General features: G+C 39.9%; 1 protein-coding gene across 4 annotated transcripts in view; it reads right to left on the bottom strand.

Annotated features, from left to right (window-relative positions):
• MCCC2 (methylcrotonyl-CoA carboxylase subunit 2) overlaps nucleotides 1-21,784 on the bottom strand; it is a 90,419-nt gene that overhangs the window by 15,523 nt on the left and 53,112 nt on the right. For 2 of the 4 annotated variants that reach the window (XM_081054430.1, XM_081054433.1), the window contains exon 17: nucleotides 20,170-20,399. The exons of the other annotated variants lie outside the window; for them this stretch is intronic. In XM_081054430.1, the coding sequence (XP_080910556.1) occupies nucleotides 20,282-20,399 (118 nt within the window). In that variant the 3' untranslated portion in view covers nucleotides 20,170-20,281. Of the gene's footprint in view, nucleotides 1-20,169; nucleotides 20,400-21,784 lie in introns of those variants that run through there. 4 annotated transcript variants of the gene reach the window in all.

Below are 21,784 nucleotides of genomic sequence, written 5' to 3' on the forward strand. Positions count from 1 at the left end.
GATTACAACTCTTCCTACTCTAGTGACTCCCTGAGACCCTGTCTCACCCAAATTGCGTACTGCACAAGGCTCTATCAGCAGCTGAACCTTAAGGGAGCTGGCAGGTGGCAGCAGGCCTTGGAGTGTCCTGGCTTTTTGGGGGACCTACCCCAGCATGTAAATTAATTAAATGCTCAGTCAAAAGACATAGGAGGGCTGAATGGATAAGAAAACAAAACCCTTACATATGCTGCCTACAAGAGACTTACTTCAAATGAAAGACACATACATACAGAAAGTAAAGGGATGGAAAAAGTTTTTTCATGAAAATAGAAACAAAAATAAACAAAAAGCTGAGGTAGCAATACTTACACCAGACAAAATAGACTAAAACAAAGGCTGCAAGAAGAGACAACGAAGGACCCAGTAATCCCATTTCTGTGTGTTTACCCAAAGAAATCCAAACACTGCTTTGAAGGGACATGTACATCCATATGTTCATTGCAGCACTGTTTACAATGGCCTAGAGGTGGAGGCAGCCTGGGTATCCATCAATGAATGAATGGATAAAGAAGAGGTAGTACATATATATAATGGAACAGTGCTCGGCATGGAAGAGAATGGGTTCTTGCCATCTGCAATGGCATGAGTGGACCTGGAGGGTGCTATGCTAAGTGGAGTATACAAGGTCTGACAATTAAGTTCGCGAACTTGTTGCTACGGTGTTGCTCACCTTTTTTGATATCAGAGGGATTATTCATTATGAATTCGTACCAACTGAACAAACAGTTAATCAAGTTTACTATTTGGAAGTGCTGAAAAAGCTGCATGAAAAAAGTTAGACGACCTGAACTTTTCGCCAACAATTCATGGCTCTTGCATCACGACAATGCACCAGCTCGCACAGCTCTGTCTGTGAGGGAGTTTTTAGCAAGTAAACAAATAACTGTTTAGAACACCCTCCCTACTCACCTGATCTGGCCCCCAATGACTTCTTTGTTTACCTGAAGATAAAGGAAATATTGAAAGGAAGACATTTTGATGACATTCAGGACATCAAGGGTAATACGATGACAGCTCTGATGGCCATTCCAGAAAAAGAGTTCCAAAATTGCTTTGTGGTGTGGACTAGGCAATGACATCGGTGCATAGCTTCCCAAGGGGAGTACTTTAAAGGTGACAATAGTGATATTCAACAATGAGGTATGTAGCACTTTTTCTAAAATGAGTTTGCGAACTTAATTGTCAAGCCTCATATTAGACAGAGAAAGAAATATGCAATGTGATTTTGCTTATATGTGGAATCTAAAGAACAAAATAAACAAACTTATAGATGCAGAGAACATTTGGATGGTTGCCAAACGGGAGGGGTGTAGGCGTATTGGTGGTGTGGGTGAAAAAAGGGGACGGTATTAAGTACAGATTCATTGTTAAAAAGAAGTTATGTGTCAATAATATTGTAATAGCTATGTATGGTGACAAATGAGCACTAGATTTGTTGGGGTGATAGATGGGAGAGGGTTGGGGGCAAGGTGAAAAAGGTAAAGGCATTAAGAAGTAACTATTTTGTAACTACAAATTGGTAGTTACAAAATAGTCATGGGGATGTAAAGTACAGCATAGGGTATAAAGTCAATGGTATGGTAATAACTATGTATAGTGCCAGGTGGGTACTAGACTAGTCAGGGGGATCACTTCTTAAATGATATAAATGTCTAGCCACTATGCTGTACACCTGAAAGTCATATAAAATAACATTGAATGTCAACTGTAATGGAAAAATTTTAAAAGGGGGGAAAAGATGAAGGGAGATAAGAAGTCCAAATTTCCAGGTATAAAACTAGCAAGTCATGGGGATGTAATGTACAGCATAGGGGATATAGTCAATAATATTGTGATAGCGTGGGACAGTGTCAGATGGTTGCTGGGTTTATCATGGTGATCACTTGTTTAAGTCTATAAATGTCGAATAACTATGGTGTACCCCTGAAACTAATATAATATTGTATGTTATCTCTATTTTTAATAAAAATCTTAAAGAAAAAAAAAGAAATGAAAACAGGGAAAATTTTTTTTAAAATAAAGCTTTTGTCATTAAGACAATGAGGTATTATTACCACAGGATAAGCAAATACACTGATAGGGGAAGAAAAACAACAAATAGGCCCCCACACATATGGAACCTTGATATGTGAGAGAAGTGGCAGTGTAGAACAGTGGACGAAGGATCTCAAAATCATCACACACACAAAGAATTAATTACAGGTGGATTTTCACATTAAAGACTTTAATGTGAAAAAAACCAACTTGGAGGGCAGGGAGAGATGAATAGGTATAGCACAGAGAATTTTTAGGGTAGTGAAAATACTCTGTATGGTATTATAATGATGACTATATTTTATTTATATCTGGCTAAACCCATAGAATGTACAACACTGAGAGTGACCCCTAACGTAAAGTATAGACCTCATGAGTCACAATGATGTGTCATTGTAATTTCATTAGTTGTAACCAATGTACCCCTCTAATGGGGGTTAATGGTAGGATGTGTGGATACAGGTGCATGTGGGAAATCTCTGTATCTTCCTCTCAATTTTGCTGTAAACCTAAAACTGCTCTAAAAAAAATTGTGTTTAAGTTAAAAAACAAAACACAACTTGGGCACTTTCTGGGGTATGGAAAATTTTCTTAAATAAGAGACAATGTATCTAGGGCCAGCTCAGTGCCTCAGGCGGTTGGAGCTCCATGCTCCTAACTCCGAATCTGCCTGTTCGATTCCCACATGGGCCAGTGGGCTCTCAACCACAGGGTCGCTGGTTCAACTCCTCGAGTCCCGCAAAGGATGGTGGGCTCCGCCTCCTGCAATTAACAATGGCAACTGGACCTGGAACTGAGTTGCGCCCTCCACAATTAAGATTGAAAGAACAACTTGACTTGGAAAAAGTCCTGAAAGTACACGCTGTCCTCCAATAATGTCCTGCTCCCCTTCCCCAATAAAAAAAAAAAAGACAAATGTTACCATAATTTTTAAAAAAAGAGAGACAATGTATCTAAATAATAAAGAAAAATATTTACATAAAAAAGAGGTGGGGAGGATTACTAATTAATTGTTAGGATAGCATAGAGCTTCTTATTGAACAGCAGCCCTAAAGAAAAAACGCATTAGCACTCTTGGTGGGGGGGACACAATAGATTCTGACATCAGAACCCCATCATGTATGCCAATGGAGTCCTGAGTCTGGGCCAGGCGCTAAGCAAAGCACCTGACAGGCATCTCTCATTTAAACCGAGAATCAGGAATTACTCTCCTCTTTTCACATGCAGAAATTAAAGCTCAGAGAGGTTAAGTAGTCACACAGCTTGTAAGTGGTGAGTCTGAGCCCTTTGCTAGATGGCTCCATCAGTTCTTCCTGACATCATCTCTGTGCTTTTGCACTAAAAGGTCAACATGAAAGCCAGAAATCCATCATCCACTGTTATGTTGTCCTCCCCCTGCTCCCACATAGGTCGCCACGTCATTAGCTGCCCTCGGCTGGCGGCTCTTAAGGCTGATACCTTAAAATAGAACGTGCAGGAGCTTGAGGAGAACAAAGTGTCTAAGGGCAAAAGCCTCACGACCTTGACCTGCCACCTACTCACAGTGCCCCAGTCACCCACATCCACAGCCTCCGTCACACAGGACACCGATGACTTGGCTTTGAAACATTAATAGTACCCTGCATTAGTCACCACAATTTTACTAAACCTGAAAACGATGCACTTTTTAAAAGCTACAGTTTCTCAAAGCTCTATAGACAGAGCTGAATATAATGGGTGCCCTTTAAATATAACCTAGCATAGATAGGATAGCAATAACCGTAATAATACTAATAAATTGCTACTGTGTACTGAAGATCTACTATGTGCCAGATACTTTACATAGATAATTCTCTTCAATAGCTGTATCAGGAATAACATACACTAAATAAATACTTTAATAGCGATTAATTTGGTAGTTATTCATAGTATCTTAGTAGTCTGAAGAATACACTATTAAAGTATTTTATTTATCCACTTTAAATCATTTGCAAAAATAACCATTTCATTCTATCAGACTTTTATAGCAATTACAGGTAAAACCCACTGTCACACAGGTAGACGAGTGGTAGAGGCAGGATTTGAAGCAGATCTGATCCAAAGCCCACATGCTTTCTACGCACTACACTGCCTTTCTGGGAGAACATGATGAGAAAGGATTTCAGTTCTGTTTTCCTATTAAACCTGGAATTTATGTTAAAAGCTATTAATCAAGAGAGTATAAACACACCTAACACTCATACAGTATAATTTATTTGTCATTCTTTGCTCTATTAGTTTTCTATCCTTCATAAATTTTGCATCTCCTGGGTTTTTTATAAATCATATTGGTTATCATTAAAAGGACTATTTCATTGATTGGTTTTAGTGTGAAATTCTGTGAAGTGTGCTGTAAGCTTAGATTCACATTTTGCAGTGTTTCTTTTTAGTTTATCATAGACTCTCCCTTTCTCCCTTGTTTTCTAAATGGTTTATTTTAAACCAAAATATATAGCAATAGAAACCAAGGGGTTTTGCGGGAAATGTATCTGTGGATACTGTTATTAATTTATTGTTTATTCATTGTCTATTCATTGTTAATTCATTGAAATCATGAACCTTACTCCAGAATTCTGGATAAAACATGGCCTACAAAGCAGGCAAGAGAGAAAGGGGAGGGAGGAGGAAAATGGTTAGACTTCATTGCAGTTGGGCCACGCAGACAAAACAAAATGCCTGTAAACTGCGTTTCTTCCTTAAAATGCTTTATTTAAAAGCACAATTTGTTTTTCTTTGCCTTTTACCACATTTTGAGGCAAGTACTAGCTTCCCTTTTGCTTCAATTGGCTGGCTAACCCTGAGGTCATTCAAGATAACTTCCCTGATGTCAGACTCCGACTAGCAGAAAAGGATAATGGTTGTTAAGGTTAAAGACTCAGGCCGCTCCTCCCTAGAACTGACCTACCTGGAGCAGGGAGTCTGGCTGCCCCAGCCCCCACTAACTCGAAGGAGCAAGGGACCACTTGGAGGGAAGGCCTGCTCTATTCCCTGTTGTCTGTGCGTCTCTCTCTCAAACTACTTCAGAGACTTGGGGTAAGCTTAGGACCAGGGATTGGACTGAGCCAAAGCAACGCCCGGAATTTTCACAGGCTGAGACTATCCCCCTTCTTCCTCTGCAATCGCACTGAAGTGCTCTTCTTGGGTCCCAAGGAACCATAATGGCGGAGCATTTTCTGGACACTGTGCTGAGCCTCACCCACATTACCAGGTACCTCTAGGGAGTGCTGATTTGTACCCTTGCCCAGATGAGAAAAAGGAGGCGCAGGCTGGGACTACAAAGCCAGGCAAACTGCCTCCAGAGCCCACTACCAAGGACACAGCTCTGCTAGTAGAGCCCACCAGGACCCCGACAGGGATCTGGGCGCATTGGGTAGACTAATGGAGAGTAAGAAGGCCAAGAAGCCCAGAGCAGGGGAAGGAAGACCATGGAAAAGGCTCACAATCTGTACCTGTCCTCTACCCTCCGGGTCTCAAGAGGCAAGCATAAGCTCCAGACCCACCTGCAGCGCTGCAATCTGGGTCCTCAGAAGCCTCAGAGGAAATGAACTTTCAAATTACTTTCTGGGCCTGCTGTAAGCTAAGAAAATTCTGCTTGAGGGCAATGACAGAGTCTGCCCCTGGACACGGACCTTAAGGGAAAGAACAGACAGGCCTCTCTCCTGGGTATTACACTTGCTTCCACCAAACCAGGATGTTCTGCTGATGCCCCAGCCTCACCAACACGGAAGTCCTCTCGCCTCTTCTCCTGTCTGCCCCTTTCTTTCTCCTTCCCTGGAAGTCTTCACTAATTGGACATTTTGAAATATTTCACCACTTGTCTAAAACTTAGTCACACCATCCAATAATTCCTTGAGCTCCTTCATATACAGACAATTAAATAGTTCTTGGCTCAGTAATAAGACTTACTCTGTCAGACTGAAAAAAAAAAGGTCTCAAAATGGCTTGTCTCCACAAATCACTCCTCTTTCAAGCCTGAAACAAATGTCTACAATTAAGTGTCCATTGAATAAATAAAATGTAAATTTTTTTTGTCTAATAAACCCTAATTCTTGGAGCAATAAAAACAGTTCATGTTGACAACACCCTTGTAAATCTTTTATTTTTTCCTGTTGGTCTTACATGTATCACATTCAGCTAAATGCTCACAGTGAATTCAGTGATGGAGTGATGAGACTTTCAATGTCTCCCCAGACAGGCCCCCTGGATGACTGCTGCCTCCCAAAGACAATGTTCATCTCTGGGGAACTTTTCCATTAGCCACGGGTCATCACCATTCTCAGAATTTATAATGTTTGTCTCTACGTATGACTCTGTAGGTGAGGGAAGCATAACACAGTGCTTTGGCGTTAAGCAGCCCTGAGTTCTATTCCAACCCAGCACTTCTATCCTCCCACGTGCGCATAACGAGCCATGGACGTGGATAAATATTACAGCATTGTTTGTAATAGGAAAACATAGGAAACAACCTAAATATCCATTCCCAAGGAAATTCATTGATATGATATTATACAAGAGTTAAATGAAGTGATCTGGATAAACACAATAGCTCATATTTAAGTGCTTACAATGAAATAACTGGACAAATTTCTGTTCTATAGCTAATAATTTCAAGTCCACCCCCATGCAGCAATGTTGGGAATGCTTGAGAGCACAAGAGGGATTCAGTGGAAATCTGTATCACCAAAAGAAATAAACAATTCAACATCTTTGTCTTAGAGAGGACCAGCCGGTGGCATCTTTAACAACAGCAACAACACAAATAGCAGTTACTGAGCACTTCCTGTGTCAGGTGTTGTTCTAAGTGCTTTACATGTTTCACTATACAACAACCCAATAAAGTAAAGACTATTTATTAGAGCCCACATTTCACAGATAAAGAAATTAGGACACAGAGAAGACTGGAAATTTGCCAAAGTCACCTAACTAATAATGGTAGGACTGGAATTCAACCCAGACAGTCTGATTCCAGGTCCTGTGATCCGAACCTCTTAGCTCTGTTTTTCTATGGAAATCAAAATGGATTTCTATGGAAATCAAAATGGAAATCAAAATGGATAGATGCCAAAATAAAATCTGAGTTACAGAACTGCTTATGCAAGATATCATTTATGGAAACTTTATGAGCACATGTATATTCTAATAATACTATGTATTAGCTACTGATATATAAATGTATTATGTAAAAGTTTTTTTTAAGTGGAGTGGAAGAAGCTACACCTGGTTCCTTAGAATGGTTCATTAGGGAAATAGAGGGAAACAAGACATGGGGAGGGAGAAATGAGAAAAGATTGAATATCTCTAATACTTTAGCTCTTTAAAAAGATTTCCTAAACTTCGATGTATATGAAGTCAATATACTACCTTTTTTAGCTTTCCCAATACTTTAACATAATGTGCCCATATTTTCCCCTCTACCTCCCCATTTATACTTGCAAAGCCCAGAATCATGCTTTAATTTTAATCCTATCAGTTAACATTTGCGTTACTAGGAGAGTGATGAAATGACATTTACTTTTAAGTAAATTTTATTAAGCTATGCATTTTAATAGTGGAAAGATAGAAGGAAAAACCCAAATAGGTTAAAACAAACAAATCTTACTTCCTTATAAAAGTGATGCAGGTTCATTTCAGAAACTTTAGAAAATTCCAATATGCAAAAAGAAGACACTTCACCAGTATGCTACTGTTTGTATTCCCATGTATATTATTCCAGGGTTTTTTTTAATGATTAAATATACATACATAATTTTTATACAAATGTTTATATATTATACTGTATATCTATCTCTATAAACTATTTTCCACTAAGTATACAGCAAATGCCTTTAAATATATATTTGCATTATTTTAAACAGTTGCATATATTTCATTCTATGGATGTACATATTGTTACTTCCCCACACACAACACACATACAAAAAGAAAGTTTTCCATTTTCAGAAAAAGGGAAGCTGGGAGAATAGTGTAGCAGACCTACACTACAAAAAAAAATGTTAAAGGAAGTTCTTATGACTGAAGGAAAATCAAACTACACAAAGAAATGAAGATCATCAGATGGTAAATATGTGGACAAATTTTTTGTTGTTTTTTAACATTCCTATAAAAGATAATTTACAATTTAGAGCAAAAATGAATAACAATGTATTGTGAGTTTTATAAAACGTAAAATTAAAAGGTATGGCAATAATAGCACAAATGATGGCGGGGGAAATGTAAGCAAACTGTTGCAAGGTTCTTATACTATTCACGAAGTGGTGTAATATTATTTGAAAGAAAATATGTTAAGATGCACATTGTAAATCCTAGAGCAACCACTACATAATTAAAACAAAAGATGAAATAAGACAGCAAACACATGATTCAAACCAGCTGGTTTTTAAAGAAAGGAAGGGTGCTTCACTGAGAGATGCAGGCCAACTTCTCCCCTATTTTCACTTGCTGCATTCCAGAAATAAAAGTGTCCTCTAACAATTGGACTCTGGTCTAATTCCTTAGTCCCACCTATCAACTCAAAATTTGGAGGCAACTAAATCCACCTGAGCAAACTCCGAAGGCAACTGGATATAAATAGCCCAGAGGGGTCCACAGAGAGAATTAAACTAGATGAACTCCAAGCATCCTTGTCATAAGCCAGAGAAGCTTGGGATCTGAAGCCTTGACATTAATCACCCGGATTTCAGTTTTAACAACATTATCAACCAAAGTGGAACTATGCCGGCATGCTCAATATCGAGGGATCCGTTTGTCTAAGGTTTGGTTCCTTTTTGCACCCACCTGCCCACAGAGACAAAAACACAGTGACTTGGGCTTGAAGGAGCCCTTGAGGGAACATTCAGCTTTTGATGCCAAATACATATCAGAGCTCTGGTGACGGAAATCAAACAGACTTTCTGAATCATCCTATCCTGCTGCCTGGATCCAGGCATAGCTCTGAGCGTCTCTGAGGGCCAGCGAGGGCCAGCCAGAGGCTGCAGGGCTCTCACAGCTGGGGGTTTTAAATGGTCTGTGAATCTCAAAACACGCATTTATCACTCCAGACCCATCCTAGGCTTCCTTTGTGACTTTGGGCAAGCCACCTAACCTCCTAAAATCTTGCATTAGTCACCTGGTAATTATTATATTAATATTATCTAACACTTAGGGCTTAGTATTTGCCCTCTATAGAGTTTAAGTGATTATACATATATAATCACACATATATAATCACATATATATGTGTATATATGTATTTACATATATACACATATGTATAATCATATATATGTATAATTATTCATATATACAGATATGCAAATATAACAATATAATAAATAATATAAATAAATAACAATATATATTCACTTAATCTTCACAGCAGATAATGAAACTGGGGCAGAGAGAATTTGAGTAACTTGCCCCCAAATTACAACTAACTGGGGGCAGCCGGATGGCTCAGTTGGTTAGAGCGTGAGCTCTCAACAAGGTTGCCGGTTCAATTCCCGCATGAGATGGTGGGCTGAGCCCCCTGCAACTAAAGACTGAAAATGGCAACTGGACTTGGAGCTGAGCTGCGCCCTCGACAACTAGATTGAAGGACACGACTTGGAGCTGACGGGCCCTGGGGAAACACACTGTTCCCCAATATTCCCCAATAAAATCTTTAAAACAAAAACAAAAAAACTAACAAGTGTGGAGCTGCTGGGACTTCAAACCCAAAACTCGGCTCCAAGTTTCCACCTCCATACTACATGGCCTCTAGTAAAAAAATGAATGATGGGAGATAGATATCACGCAATCAACTCCTAGCAACAATTTCAAGAGGACAATAGACAAACACTGGGACGGAACACAGTAACCTCACTTCTCGCTCATGTCCCTCCCAATCTGCTGTCCCCACAGCCTCCCCTTGACTGTCCCAAGTGTTCATCTTGTGAGCACTTCCCCAAAGGGTGGTTGGGGATAGGCAGCTCCCCCAGTCACTCCGGAGAGGCCCATCTGTGCAGCAGATCCTGTTCTAGGTGCTGACGCATTGAGCTAAGCTGCCGTTCTTACCTTTAAGAAATGCATTTATTCATACAGTCAACAATTCTTACAGCACCTGCGAGGTGCCAGGCCAGGCACTGTGCTAAGGACAGTGCTCAGCAAACAGGTATAGTCCTAGTCCTTGCAGACATATACTCAAGTAACGGAGACAGAGGGTGAACTCACAATTATAACTGCGGAAGAAGGAGGGTAAAATTAGGGACAATGTGATAGAAGAGCCAAGATTTAAGCAGAATTTTGAGGAAAAAGTGGGAGTTTGTCAGTCAGACCAGGAGAATAAACTTCCAGGTAGAGAGCAAGCACATGCAAAAATGTGAAAGAAAAAAACAGATTTAAGGGTTCCGTGACTGCTGGATTGTGGACAAATGATGATAAAATACATAGGAAATCAGGGGAAAGAGATCAGGCAGGCTTTGACTGAGGAAAGCCAAATAAGCAAGAAGATGTGTCTCTTCACCCTCTTTACACACCAATAAAACCAAAGAAAAGAGCACAAAGGGAATAAGCCGGCAACAGAGATATAGACAGGAGGTTATCAGTGGATATAAAAAAGAATTCATCGAGGTCAAAAGCTCTGGAAAGGGTATCGATTCATGAAGCAGAGTAAAGGAAACCACACTATGCAGAGAGTAGCTGCAACCAAGTTGAGCTCTTGACAGACGTCTAAATTTGAGGTTTCCCAAAAGTAGACCCTCAGACAAAGCCTTAGATACAGGTCGTTTGCTTGGGAGGTGATCAAACGGCCAGATCCTTTCAGCAGCTGTCACCCTCTAAGTCAACTTCATCCTCCTACAGCAAAAAGGTGCCACAGATCCCCAAGTTACATCTCCACACAAGATACAGAAGAAGAGAGATCAAATTTTATGGCTTTTCCTTGGAGCAAACAATATATATCCTACTACCAGAAGCAATGGCATCAATTCATTAGAAATGCAGAATCTCAAACCCTACTCCAAACCTACTAGATTAGAATCTGCATTATACTAAGATCCGCAAGTGATTCATATTCACATTAATGTTTGAGGTACTGCCCTATAGCATCCCGACATCCGGGCTCCTCTTTAATCTTTCCTGGGACAGGCTAATCCATAACCACACAGCTCGCATTATTAGGAAATTCTTACTAAAGCTTCCCTAATCATTCTACACTTCCCCTCATTCTGCCATCTCAACTTACAAATGACAACCCATCAGATCTTGGAAACACCTATTCTATCTACCCGTAGTCCTGTCTCTTTAAGCGAAATATCCACTTCCTTCAAAATTTTCCATGTTGTTCATGTCCTCCATATCAGTGGTACCCAAACTAAGATGTGCATTAGAATCACCTGAAAATATCCAGGGGTGGATCCAAGAAACCTGTGTTTTTTACATAGTCCCTAAGTATAGCCATGGCCCACTTCTCGGGCCTTAGAACCACTACCCTGCAGGCCCTGCTCTAGTTTGTCAATACTCTTCATGGAATATGGCTTATAGCACTGAAGACAATAGTCAGCCTAAAGTATAGGCATTATGATGGCCCATGATCAGGGCAGTTTTAAAATTAGTGCAGCCTAGAATGTTATAAGGAGTCTCACCACACTGTTAACCTATATAGACCTTGTTAATAACCAAAATTCCAGTGTGTTTTTTTTAATGTAAACTGCTGCAAAGTCAGGTTTCCCTAGTTCTGTACATGTCTTTATTTTCCTGAATTTAGATGTAGGACTCTGTATTTATTACTCTTAAATTCCCTCTTGTTGTTTTGAACCCTTGATTTCACCCCCAAGAGTTCTGAATCTTTATTCCATCCTTATTGGATGGACGTGAATGCCCTGGGAAAAGTTGGGCTCTCGAATCAGATGTACTTGGGTAAAATCAGATTTATTTGAGACAAATGGCTGTGCAGAAGACTGTAACTTAAGAGGCCAGCTTAGGGCCTGACAAGAAGTGTTTGTGCAATCTAGCGTTTGCTGGATGGTTAATGAAATAATGACTGATGGCGGTGACAACCAGGGACGTGGGTTAGGAGTCTCTAATACTGATTCAAGTGAGAATAGAGGGCAGTCTGATTGAGGCTAGTTCAGGGATTAAATAAAAAAGGATTTAAGGAGGCATGTGGGAGGTAGAATCAATAAGGTTTGTTGAGAAACTGAACATCATGGTGAGGACGAGGAAAGAATCACAGTGACATCCATGCTTCTGGACTGAGCAGCTGGGAACAGGCGGCTGCGGAGAGCAGGCCTCATGCATATGACCTCCGCCCATCCCAGGGCCGCCTGAAGGCTCCGGGGATAGGAGTGTCTCTATCACCTGGGTGTTTGTTTAACTGAAATAAGATCGACACCTTTATGGACCTAATTCAATTGTGACATGGATACAGTTGATTAAAAAAACAAATCTCTGGATGAAACTTGAAGACATCATGCTAAGTGAAATAAGCCAGACACAAAAAGAACAAATGCTGCATGATTCCCTTATACACACAGCATAGGCGAATTCATAGAAAGTAGAATAGGGGTTGGGGAAAGGAAAAAATGGGGAGTTACTGTTTAATGAATATAGAGCTTCAGTTGGGGGTGAGGAAAAAGCTCTGGAGATGGATGGTGGTGACACTGCCCAACAGTGCGAATGTCGCTAATGCCACTGAACTGCACACTTAAAATGGTTAAAATGATACATTTGTGTTATGTGTATTTTGCCATCATAAAAACATCTTAAATGTAATTTCCAGTTATCAAGCATCCGTGTTAATGAATATTCTTGCTTTATCTAGTCACGGTTGGTTGGCAGTGAGGAACTGGTAGAAGTCCTCAGAGACTCACGTCCTCATTTTAATCCACTGAGATGTTGCAACAAAGGCACCAGGGTGTAAAGAAATGACTCAGAGAACAATTCTGTACAAGCGAAATGTCCACTGCCGTTATAGCCCATTATGTAAAAGACCTCCTGTTTTTGCTTGTTTTCTTTTTGCTCTGATCTTATTTCTTTCCATCCCCTTGGATAAACCTCATGAGCAACTTTCAGCTATTGGTAACAACTTTTGGTAGTTATCCTGAAGTGAGGTACATATAGAAGTCGAAACAAGGCAAACTTTTATCTAGGCTGTTAGCTATATCTAAAAAATGTACACACAATTTAAATTTAACATTTTAAATTCATGGAAGTGTCTTGAAATGAGCTCCATTCATTTCAGCTGCTCCATTCTGCAATCTCCGGATCTGGCCTTACCCAGAGAAGTGACTCTCAGCTTTGGCTGCACATTGCAATCTTTTGAGGAAGCTTTTAAAATTGATTCCTACATCTTAACCTGAGTCTGATTAAGCTGCATGGAGTCCAGCCTGGGCATCAGGATATTTCATAAGCAAAGTTCCTCAGGTGAATCTAGGGGTCAGTGGGGCTGTGAATCACTGACCAAGAAGTTAAGACCAATTCACCCCACGCTGAAAATGGGGAGGAAGGGAAATGTACAGTGACCTAACCAAAAATACACAAGAGTGATAGTATCACCAAAGCAGAAACTGATCTTGGAATCCTAAAATTATAGAGCTAGGAAGGAGCTTCAAGATCACCTGGAGCAGTCAGGGTTTCCCAAAGGGATCCCACACCAGTCGTATCAGCTGGAAACGTGTTAGAAACGTAGATTCTGGGGCCCACTCCAGACCAATGGTGTCAGAATCTGGGCTGGAGCCCAGCAATCTGTGTTTTAAAAAACCCTCCAGGCGATTCTGAAGCCATCTGAATTTCGAGAATCATTGTTCTAAAGCAGTTATGGGGAATTCTAAAAATATCCCATCACTCCCTGCAAAGATTCTGATTCCAGGGGGGATTGTTTTAAAAACTCAGCTGATTCTAATTTGAAACCAGAGGGAAAAAACACTAATCTAGTCCCACCCCCGTATTAAGAGATAAGGAAAGACTAACCCAAGATAAGACAGCTAGTTATTACCACCATCTAGACAAGAACCAAGTTCTTGATTTAAAATTGAGCTCTCTGTCCAGCAAGTAATTCTCGATCTCTTACTCAGAATGCTAAATCCATTCTGGTATAGATTTAAATTATGCCCCAGTTCAGACTCCACTGTTCCTTTACATATAGTGTTCAGCTCTAGAAACGTGATCCTTTAGTTACCTTTCCTATAACCCTTGTGGTGGAAAGAGGTTAGAAGATAGGCCACACAAAAATCAAGACAAAGTTAAAATAAAAGACACCAATAGCTCCAAAATAAAACAGGAGCCTCACAAATACTTGCAAACATTCATGTAAAAAAGTGTTCACATGTCAAAAGAGATTACAGACAATCTGTTTACCATTCATAAAAAGCCAGTACTGGGGCCGGCCCAGTGGCTCAGGCTGTTAGAGCTCCATGCTCCTAACTCCGAAGGCTGCCGGTTCGATTCCCACATGGGCCAGTGGGCTCTCAACCACAAGGTTGCCAGTTCAATTCCTCGAGTCCTGCAAGGGATGGTGGGCAGCAACCCCTGCAACTAAGATTGAACACAGCACCTTGAACTGAGCTGCCGCAGAGCTCCCGGATGGCTCAGTTGGTTGAAGCGCATCCTCTCAACCACAAGGTTGCCAGTTCGACTCCTGCAAGGGATGGTGGGCTGCTGCGCCCCCTGCAACTAGCAACGGTAACTGGACCTGGAGCTGAGCTGCACCCTCCACAACTAAGACTGAAAGGACAACTTGAAGCTGAACGGCACCCTCCACAACTAAGATTGAAAGGACGACTTGGAAAAAAGGCCTGGAAGTACACACTGTTCCCCAATAAAGTCCTGTACCCCTTCGCCAATTAAAAAAAAAAAAAAAGACCAGTACTGTGGTCTTCCGGCTACCCAAAAGGTCCCTTAAGGCTATCTAAGAAGTCACTTAGATCTACCTTCTGTCTCTTGGTATGGCTGTCTTTAAATTATCCCCAGTGAGAGACTGTCAGATATGTTAGCCAGATTTCCAATTAAGAGTAACTTAAAATCTTGCTTAATGACATATTTCAATGATCATAAAGGTCGCAATAAATCAAGTTTCTCTTGTGGCAGTTTAAACACCCGATCCATCCTCACTATTAATGGTAGTGGGACGGCACATCCTCCTTTGAATGCTCTGTGTATCTGAAGGGCCAATATCCTCAGTTTACTCTTCTGTATCCATTACCTCTTTGACTTAGTTTCAATGTTCCCGTGGTTTCATTTCTAAAAAGCTTTTTTTTTTTTTTTTTTTTTTTTTTAATGCAGGCACTGAAGCTTTCACCAAGTTTGAAAATACAGAGGAACTTATTTTAACCTTTGACTTGCAGGGCATGCTACCAGTTAGTGTTTGTTGCTACAAGCACAGGAGCCTGACTCTGGCAAAAAAAATTGTTTTAAAGGATTATTGGAAAAATACAGGATGCCAGGATACCTCAGGCTCACAGAGTCTCAGTAAGTAGAGTGCCAGAGATCCCAGAGCAAGAATGGACAAACAGCCTCTAACAGTCCCCTGGAACAACTCAGGGCCAGTCAGCTTCCACCTTTGTACCTGTGCTCAAGAATCAGACGCTGGAAAAAGTCAGCGTGGCTAAGGCTCAGTGAGGTGTTCAGCTCTCGGCAGGGGACCAGGGCTCTTTGCTTGACACTCCCCAAGACTGCACAAAACAGGAGAGGGATAGCTCCCAAAGGAGAATGAGGGTGCAGTTACCAAAAGCTAGAGGGGTTGAGCAGGTGAAAATACTCTCAGCTCACCTGACTCACTGCTGCACGAGGTTAGGCACCAGGTCCTTATCTCTGTATCCCACCCCTAAGCCAGCCACATAGTAGGCTTTCAATAGATGTTAATTCACTTGAATAAAATAAACACTGACAAAACTGAAGAAGGCATTATCCTGGTAAATAGTCTCCACCATCAGTCTCACCAAGCCATCTGATGCACTATGTGTAGAATTTAAAAAGCTCTTATCATACCCTTTTTTTCTCTAGCTTCTGACAAGTAATTCTGTCATGTTTTCTCCTCAGGAAGTTTTCTATTAAATCCGCACCTTTTAAAACCCTCCCATCCCTCCAATTCTCTAATTCTTTCTACCAGCCCACTTGCCCCAGTCCTGGTAGAAAGAAAGAGGATCCCAGGAAGTGGAAAAAGAAACATGGACGTCTGAAAAGAGAAGAAAAAAACTGCTAGGTCAGGCTGATTTTTCCCTTCCCATCTTCCTCAAGTTCACACAACTTTTTAGTAGCAGAAGTAGGGCTGACCTGTTCTTCTCCCAGTCTAGGTTTCTTTCCATGACCATGATGCCTCCCACGCATTTGTGCTGGGTCTGCACAATTTGTCACAAATGTGACATTATCATCTAGACACAATTTTTAAAAATTAAAGGAAACACTGGTTTCCTAAACAATTTAATTCCACTGGAAGTTATTTCAGTATAGGAAAGAACCAGGATCATCATTATATCCAGCAATAATTGTAGCATAAATGTACATTAATAGAGGAGAATTTAGCAATACGCCTTTAAAAGTCTACATATACTTTGATCAAAAAATTCCACTAGGAATTTGTACTAACAAAATAATCACCGCTTTGTAAAGAAACTACAGGATGTTCACTGTAGCATTATTTTGTGATAGTGAGAAACCAGAAATAACCTAAGTGTCCAACAATAGGGGAGTGGCTAAATCAAACTGGGCAACCATACAATGTAACATCATGCAAAACCAAAATTATTGTAGAAGAAATGTTAAATAACATGTAAACATGTCTATACATTTACACTACATTGCAGATTATAACTTTTTTTGCAAAAAAAAACTTATAGAGAAAAGGGAATAGTACACAAGAAAATATTAATAGCAGCTGTTATTTCTGAGTGGTGGGATTATGTAGAATTTTTACTTTATTTTCTTTAATTTTTCTACAAATAACCCTGTTGGGTTTTAAATTATAAATAATTTTAAAACAAGTTAATTATCTTATAGCTATAGAAATGTGATGAATACAGCTGTGGTTGAAAAATGTCAAACACAGTTTCTACAGAACCCTCTCGATATTAGTTTGAGTACAGTAAGTCCTAACTTAACGTCATTGATAGGTTCTTGGAAACTGTGACTTGAAGGAAACGAAACATCACTAAACTTGTAAATTAAAGACCCAAAACACTTCTAATATTAAACAGTGAAGTAAATGTGAACTAGATATACATTTAAGAAAGATTAATAAAAACAAGTAAGATAATTCTTTTCTTACCTGCTTGTTCCAGTTCAGGGTCACAGGTCACCGGAGCCTATCTTGGCAGCTCAGGGCGTGGGCACGGGCAAGCGCACACACACATTCTTTCTATTTATCTCTCTATCTATCTACCCATCTATCTATCTATCATTTATCTATCTCTCAGACTGGGACAATTGAAACAACCCAATTCACCTAAGCTCACATGCACATCTTTCAAATGTGGAAAGAAACTGGAGTCCTGGGAGAAAACCCACGCAGTCAGTGGCCCTGGCCAGGAATCCATTTTATTTCCCCATCGACGCTGTAACAAAATGACTTCAAACAAAATGATGAACGAAAAGACATGAAATGACATTACTTGAGAAACGGTTGTACTCCAAAATTCTATTTGTTCACTTCTTACAATTAACACTGAATTGCACATTAAAAATATCTTTTTTTTCCAGTTTACTCCTAAGAAGTAGTTTTGGTCACATTTTCTCTTCAGTAAGTTCTCTATTAAATCCCCGTCTTCTAAGACTTTATTCTCCCTCAGACACTTCTCTTCCCGTAACGTAAGGAGCTGCACAAACCTGTGACGGGCCACCTTTATGAAAGAAAAAACTGCCAGACATACTGAAATGCTGGGTGCTACAGAAGATAAAATTGCTCCTGCACTACGGTAAACACTTTTCTTGAGTCAATTAAATGGCTCTTTAGAATGCTAATACATATTATGTGTTTGCCATTATATTGAAATCTATAAAAGTTACAAAGCAGGCAGGAGGCTTCTAGAAGCTGACAAAGGAAATGAATTTTTCCCTTCAAAGCCTCCAGAAGGAAAGCAGCCCTGCTGATTGAAATGAAAACATTTCATATTCTCTTGATGACCTCCTCCCACATCCTTCTAAAAATGCAACTTACCTCTGAATTGAGATCATCTATTGGCACCCAATTCGAAAAACTAAATTGACTTCTAATACACAAATGTAACCTAAATAGAACATCACACAGAAATGTTTGAAATACCAATTTTATTAGGAAAGCATTTAATAGTTGTATTAGCTCATATAACCAATCACTTTTTAAAATGACATGGCCTCAGGATACCAATTAAAATATGGATTTTTTTCATTAATTCAACAAATATTTGAGCACCTACAAGTGCCAAGCACTGGAGATACAGGCTAAACAGGAAGATCCTTGCTCTCATGGAGATTACATTCTAGCAGGAGGGTAATATTAAAGAAACGTTTATATTTCTTATAAACATGTAAGACAGAGAAGTGACAGGAAGTGGATGGTGCTTTACAAGAGCATAATGTGGGTGACAAACTCAGCCCAGGGAACTCAGAGACAGAAAGACAAGTGTGTAAGGGAGACTAGAAGAGTTCAGGCAGCAGGGACCTTGCAGACGCTGAGGTGGGAAGGACTTTGTAGGTACAAGGAACTAGAAATAGTCTAGAACAGCTGAAGCACCAAAGTGTGAAAAGAAGAGTCAAGGAGATGAGAGTGAAGAGGTGATGATCAGGATCACAGAGGGCACTGGGGGTCTGGCAATCCTCCAGGAACCCGTGAAAGCTTTAAGTGAGGGGGTAACATGATCAGATGTGCATGTAGAATGGCCATCCTAATTCCAGAGCGATAGAGAGATTAGACTAGGGAAGGCTGAATGCAGGTAGACCACTTCTAAGACTCAAGTAACTGGGGGAATTTAAGTGAGAGTTAGGAGGAAAAATCAACCAAGCTTGCTGACAATCTGCAGTTCCTTTAAGATAATCAATGCAGATATCCAGGTCTGAAGCTCAGGGGAGAACTGTGTTATGAACTGTCGACGAGGGAATCATCTGCATTTATATGGCAACTGAAGCCATAAGAAGGGTTGAGATGGCTCAGCAAAAGTAAATCAAGCCATGAGAAATACATATGTTTAAGAATAAGATGTGCCAGGGGCTGGGGGCAGGGGGAATGAGGAGTTAGTATTAATAACAACGTTTCAGTTGGGGTTGATGAAAAGTTCTAGAGCTGGATGGTGGTGATGGCTGCACAACAGAGTGAATATACTTAATGCCACAGAACTGTACCCTCAAAAGATGACAAAATGGTAAATGTTACGTCATGTGTATTTTCCACAATTTAAAAAAGAATGAGGAGATACTTCCGTGTTACTTGTATCTTTCAAAGTAAGACTGTATCCATTATTACTAGTGAAAAATCAAGACAAATGGTGAAAGGGTGTCACAAATCAGCAACGGAAGAGTGGCCTGCAAAGCAAACTAAACAAGAATGGCCAAAGAGTTTGGTAGAAAACCTTGAGTGTTAGGAAACGGAAGCTAAGGATAGCATTTCCAGGAGGAAGTGTTCAACAGATTTGAATGCTACACAGAATTAAACCCAATAAAGGCGGAAAAGAACCCACTGGCTTCAGCAATATGGAGCTCAATGGTGGCCTCTGAGAGGGCTGTCGGCAGTGGGAGCCAGCGAGGGGTAGGGTGAGGAGAAAATGGGCACGAAATAGAGTCTCAAGTGCAGTCAGCAAGAAATCTTATTATTATGAGAAGGAGTAGGATAGTGGCAGGAGGGAAAAGTAATAGAGGCTTTTAAAAAAAAATGTGTTAAAATATCATGCATAATCATAATCAGCAAAGTAATCATTTCGGTGGGAATACAACTTTATATTAATAGTCTCAATAATACCTGGAATTTATAGCTTATAGGACTTTTCATACTACTTGTGCTTTAGAAAGGATAACTGTAAGTTATTCTTTTCATTTTATGGGTAATAAAGCTGAGCCACTGAAAAATCTCTCCAAGAAAATTTACAGGGAATTGAGGTTCATCAAATAAATATCTTCACTGATTTTTTTTAAGGTAGAAAAGTACAGTGCACTGTGTTACGAAAACAATTTTATTATAATAGTCACATGCTGAAAAAGTCTAAAATTTTAATGCTATGAATGTATTACATTTTGGTACGTGGCCAATAGAAGATGCTTCATATTCCAGTTACATCCTCAAGGTGCCAAAGTCAGTCTTCTGGATTGGGGCATTGAGGGCTACACTAAGACTGAGACCCAGGACCAGTCTGGTGTCCGCTGGATCAATAATCCCATCATCCCACAGCCTGACAAAAGAACAAAACATGAGTGATTAGGAATCCACCACCAAACTGCCACTTACACACTCCCTGCCCAGAAATGGCAAGGAGGTTTTTCTTCAGGTAATATATGGATCTACTGATTAGATCCTGTGGACTCTAATCTCACTGCTGAAACCATGTTTAAGAGAGAGGGAAAAGGGAGAAAGAAAAATGAAATGGCTTTCATCCCACGCCCCCACAGAATGTTAAATCAAGCTTATGGCTTTAGGAACAGCTTGCTACAAGAAACTACAAAATAATCCCTGGTCTAAAAAAACATTTTTACTTATTTAAGGGAAAACTTTCCTATCACTCTTCGGTCCACACAAACATACAAATCAAGGTGATGTATTCCTGTTAATATGAAGAGCCACACAAACCCAGGTAAAGTCGCTACTGGAAAAGGTGTATTCCCCAAAACTCCTCCTTCAGAAACGATGAACATTACTGAACAGACTTCAGTATATTTTATTAATAAAACAATACCTGCATGTGTAGTTCTTTATTTTTTGCTATGATAGGAAGAACAAGAAATAACTTTAAATTGCTTTCAGAAGAAACTTTTAAGTAGAAATTTTAGTTTGCTTTTCAATGACAACCTCAAATTTATAAGAAAAATGAATGAGAAATACTGCTTTTTTTAAAGGTCATTAGTAGTTGGCAGTTTTGCTTTTGTTAAACAAACTGCCTTCAGTATCTGGACATCACATCAATTATTAAACCATACTTACATTGACAGATCATGAATCAAATCTCTGCTTATAAAACATTCATAATAGGGACCCTGCAGTATCAATAGCCAATTTAAAAAAGGTCACTCATGTAATTTGTAAGCAGGTCAATTGATTACACTCCCTCCTGAAGCCTACAGCAGAGTGATGTAGCACAATGATGGGGGTGGGGTGGGATGGGGGCACTGCTTCATGATGGTCATTAAAAAGCCGCTCCAGATAAGAGGCCTTAGTCAAATGCCTGAAAAGTCTGATTTTAAAAACAACTGAGCAGAATAGAACTGGCATGCTGCATATGTAACATGGAAGGATTAAGAAAAACACAGATTTTTCAAACATATGGTGATGGAAGGAGAACTGACTCTGGGTGGTGAACACTCAATGGGATTTATAGATGATGTAATACAGAATAGTACACCTAAAATCTACGTAATTTTACTAACAATTGTCACCCCAATAAATTTTTAAAAAAAGGAAAAGAAAAAGAAAAACACAGGAAGTTATAGTAGTAGATGAAAGACAGATGGAGCCATGTGAAAGCCTAAACGTGAGATTTATTAAACCCAAGGAAGGTGCCATAAACTGGCTTGAAAATCTTTTCATCTTTGAAAGAAAGTTGCTGTCTCCATGCCACCAAAT

Source organism: Rhinolophus hipposideros (assembly GCF_964194185.1).
Source record: "Rhinolophus hipposideros genome assembly, chromosome: 7".
NCBI classification, from domain to species: domain Eukaryota; kingdom Metazoa; phylum Chordata; class Mammalia; order Chiroptera; family Rhinolophidae; genus Rhinolophus; species Rhinolophus hipposideros.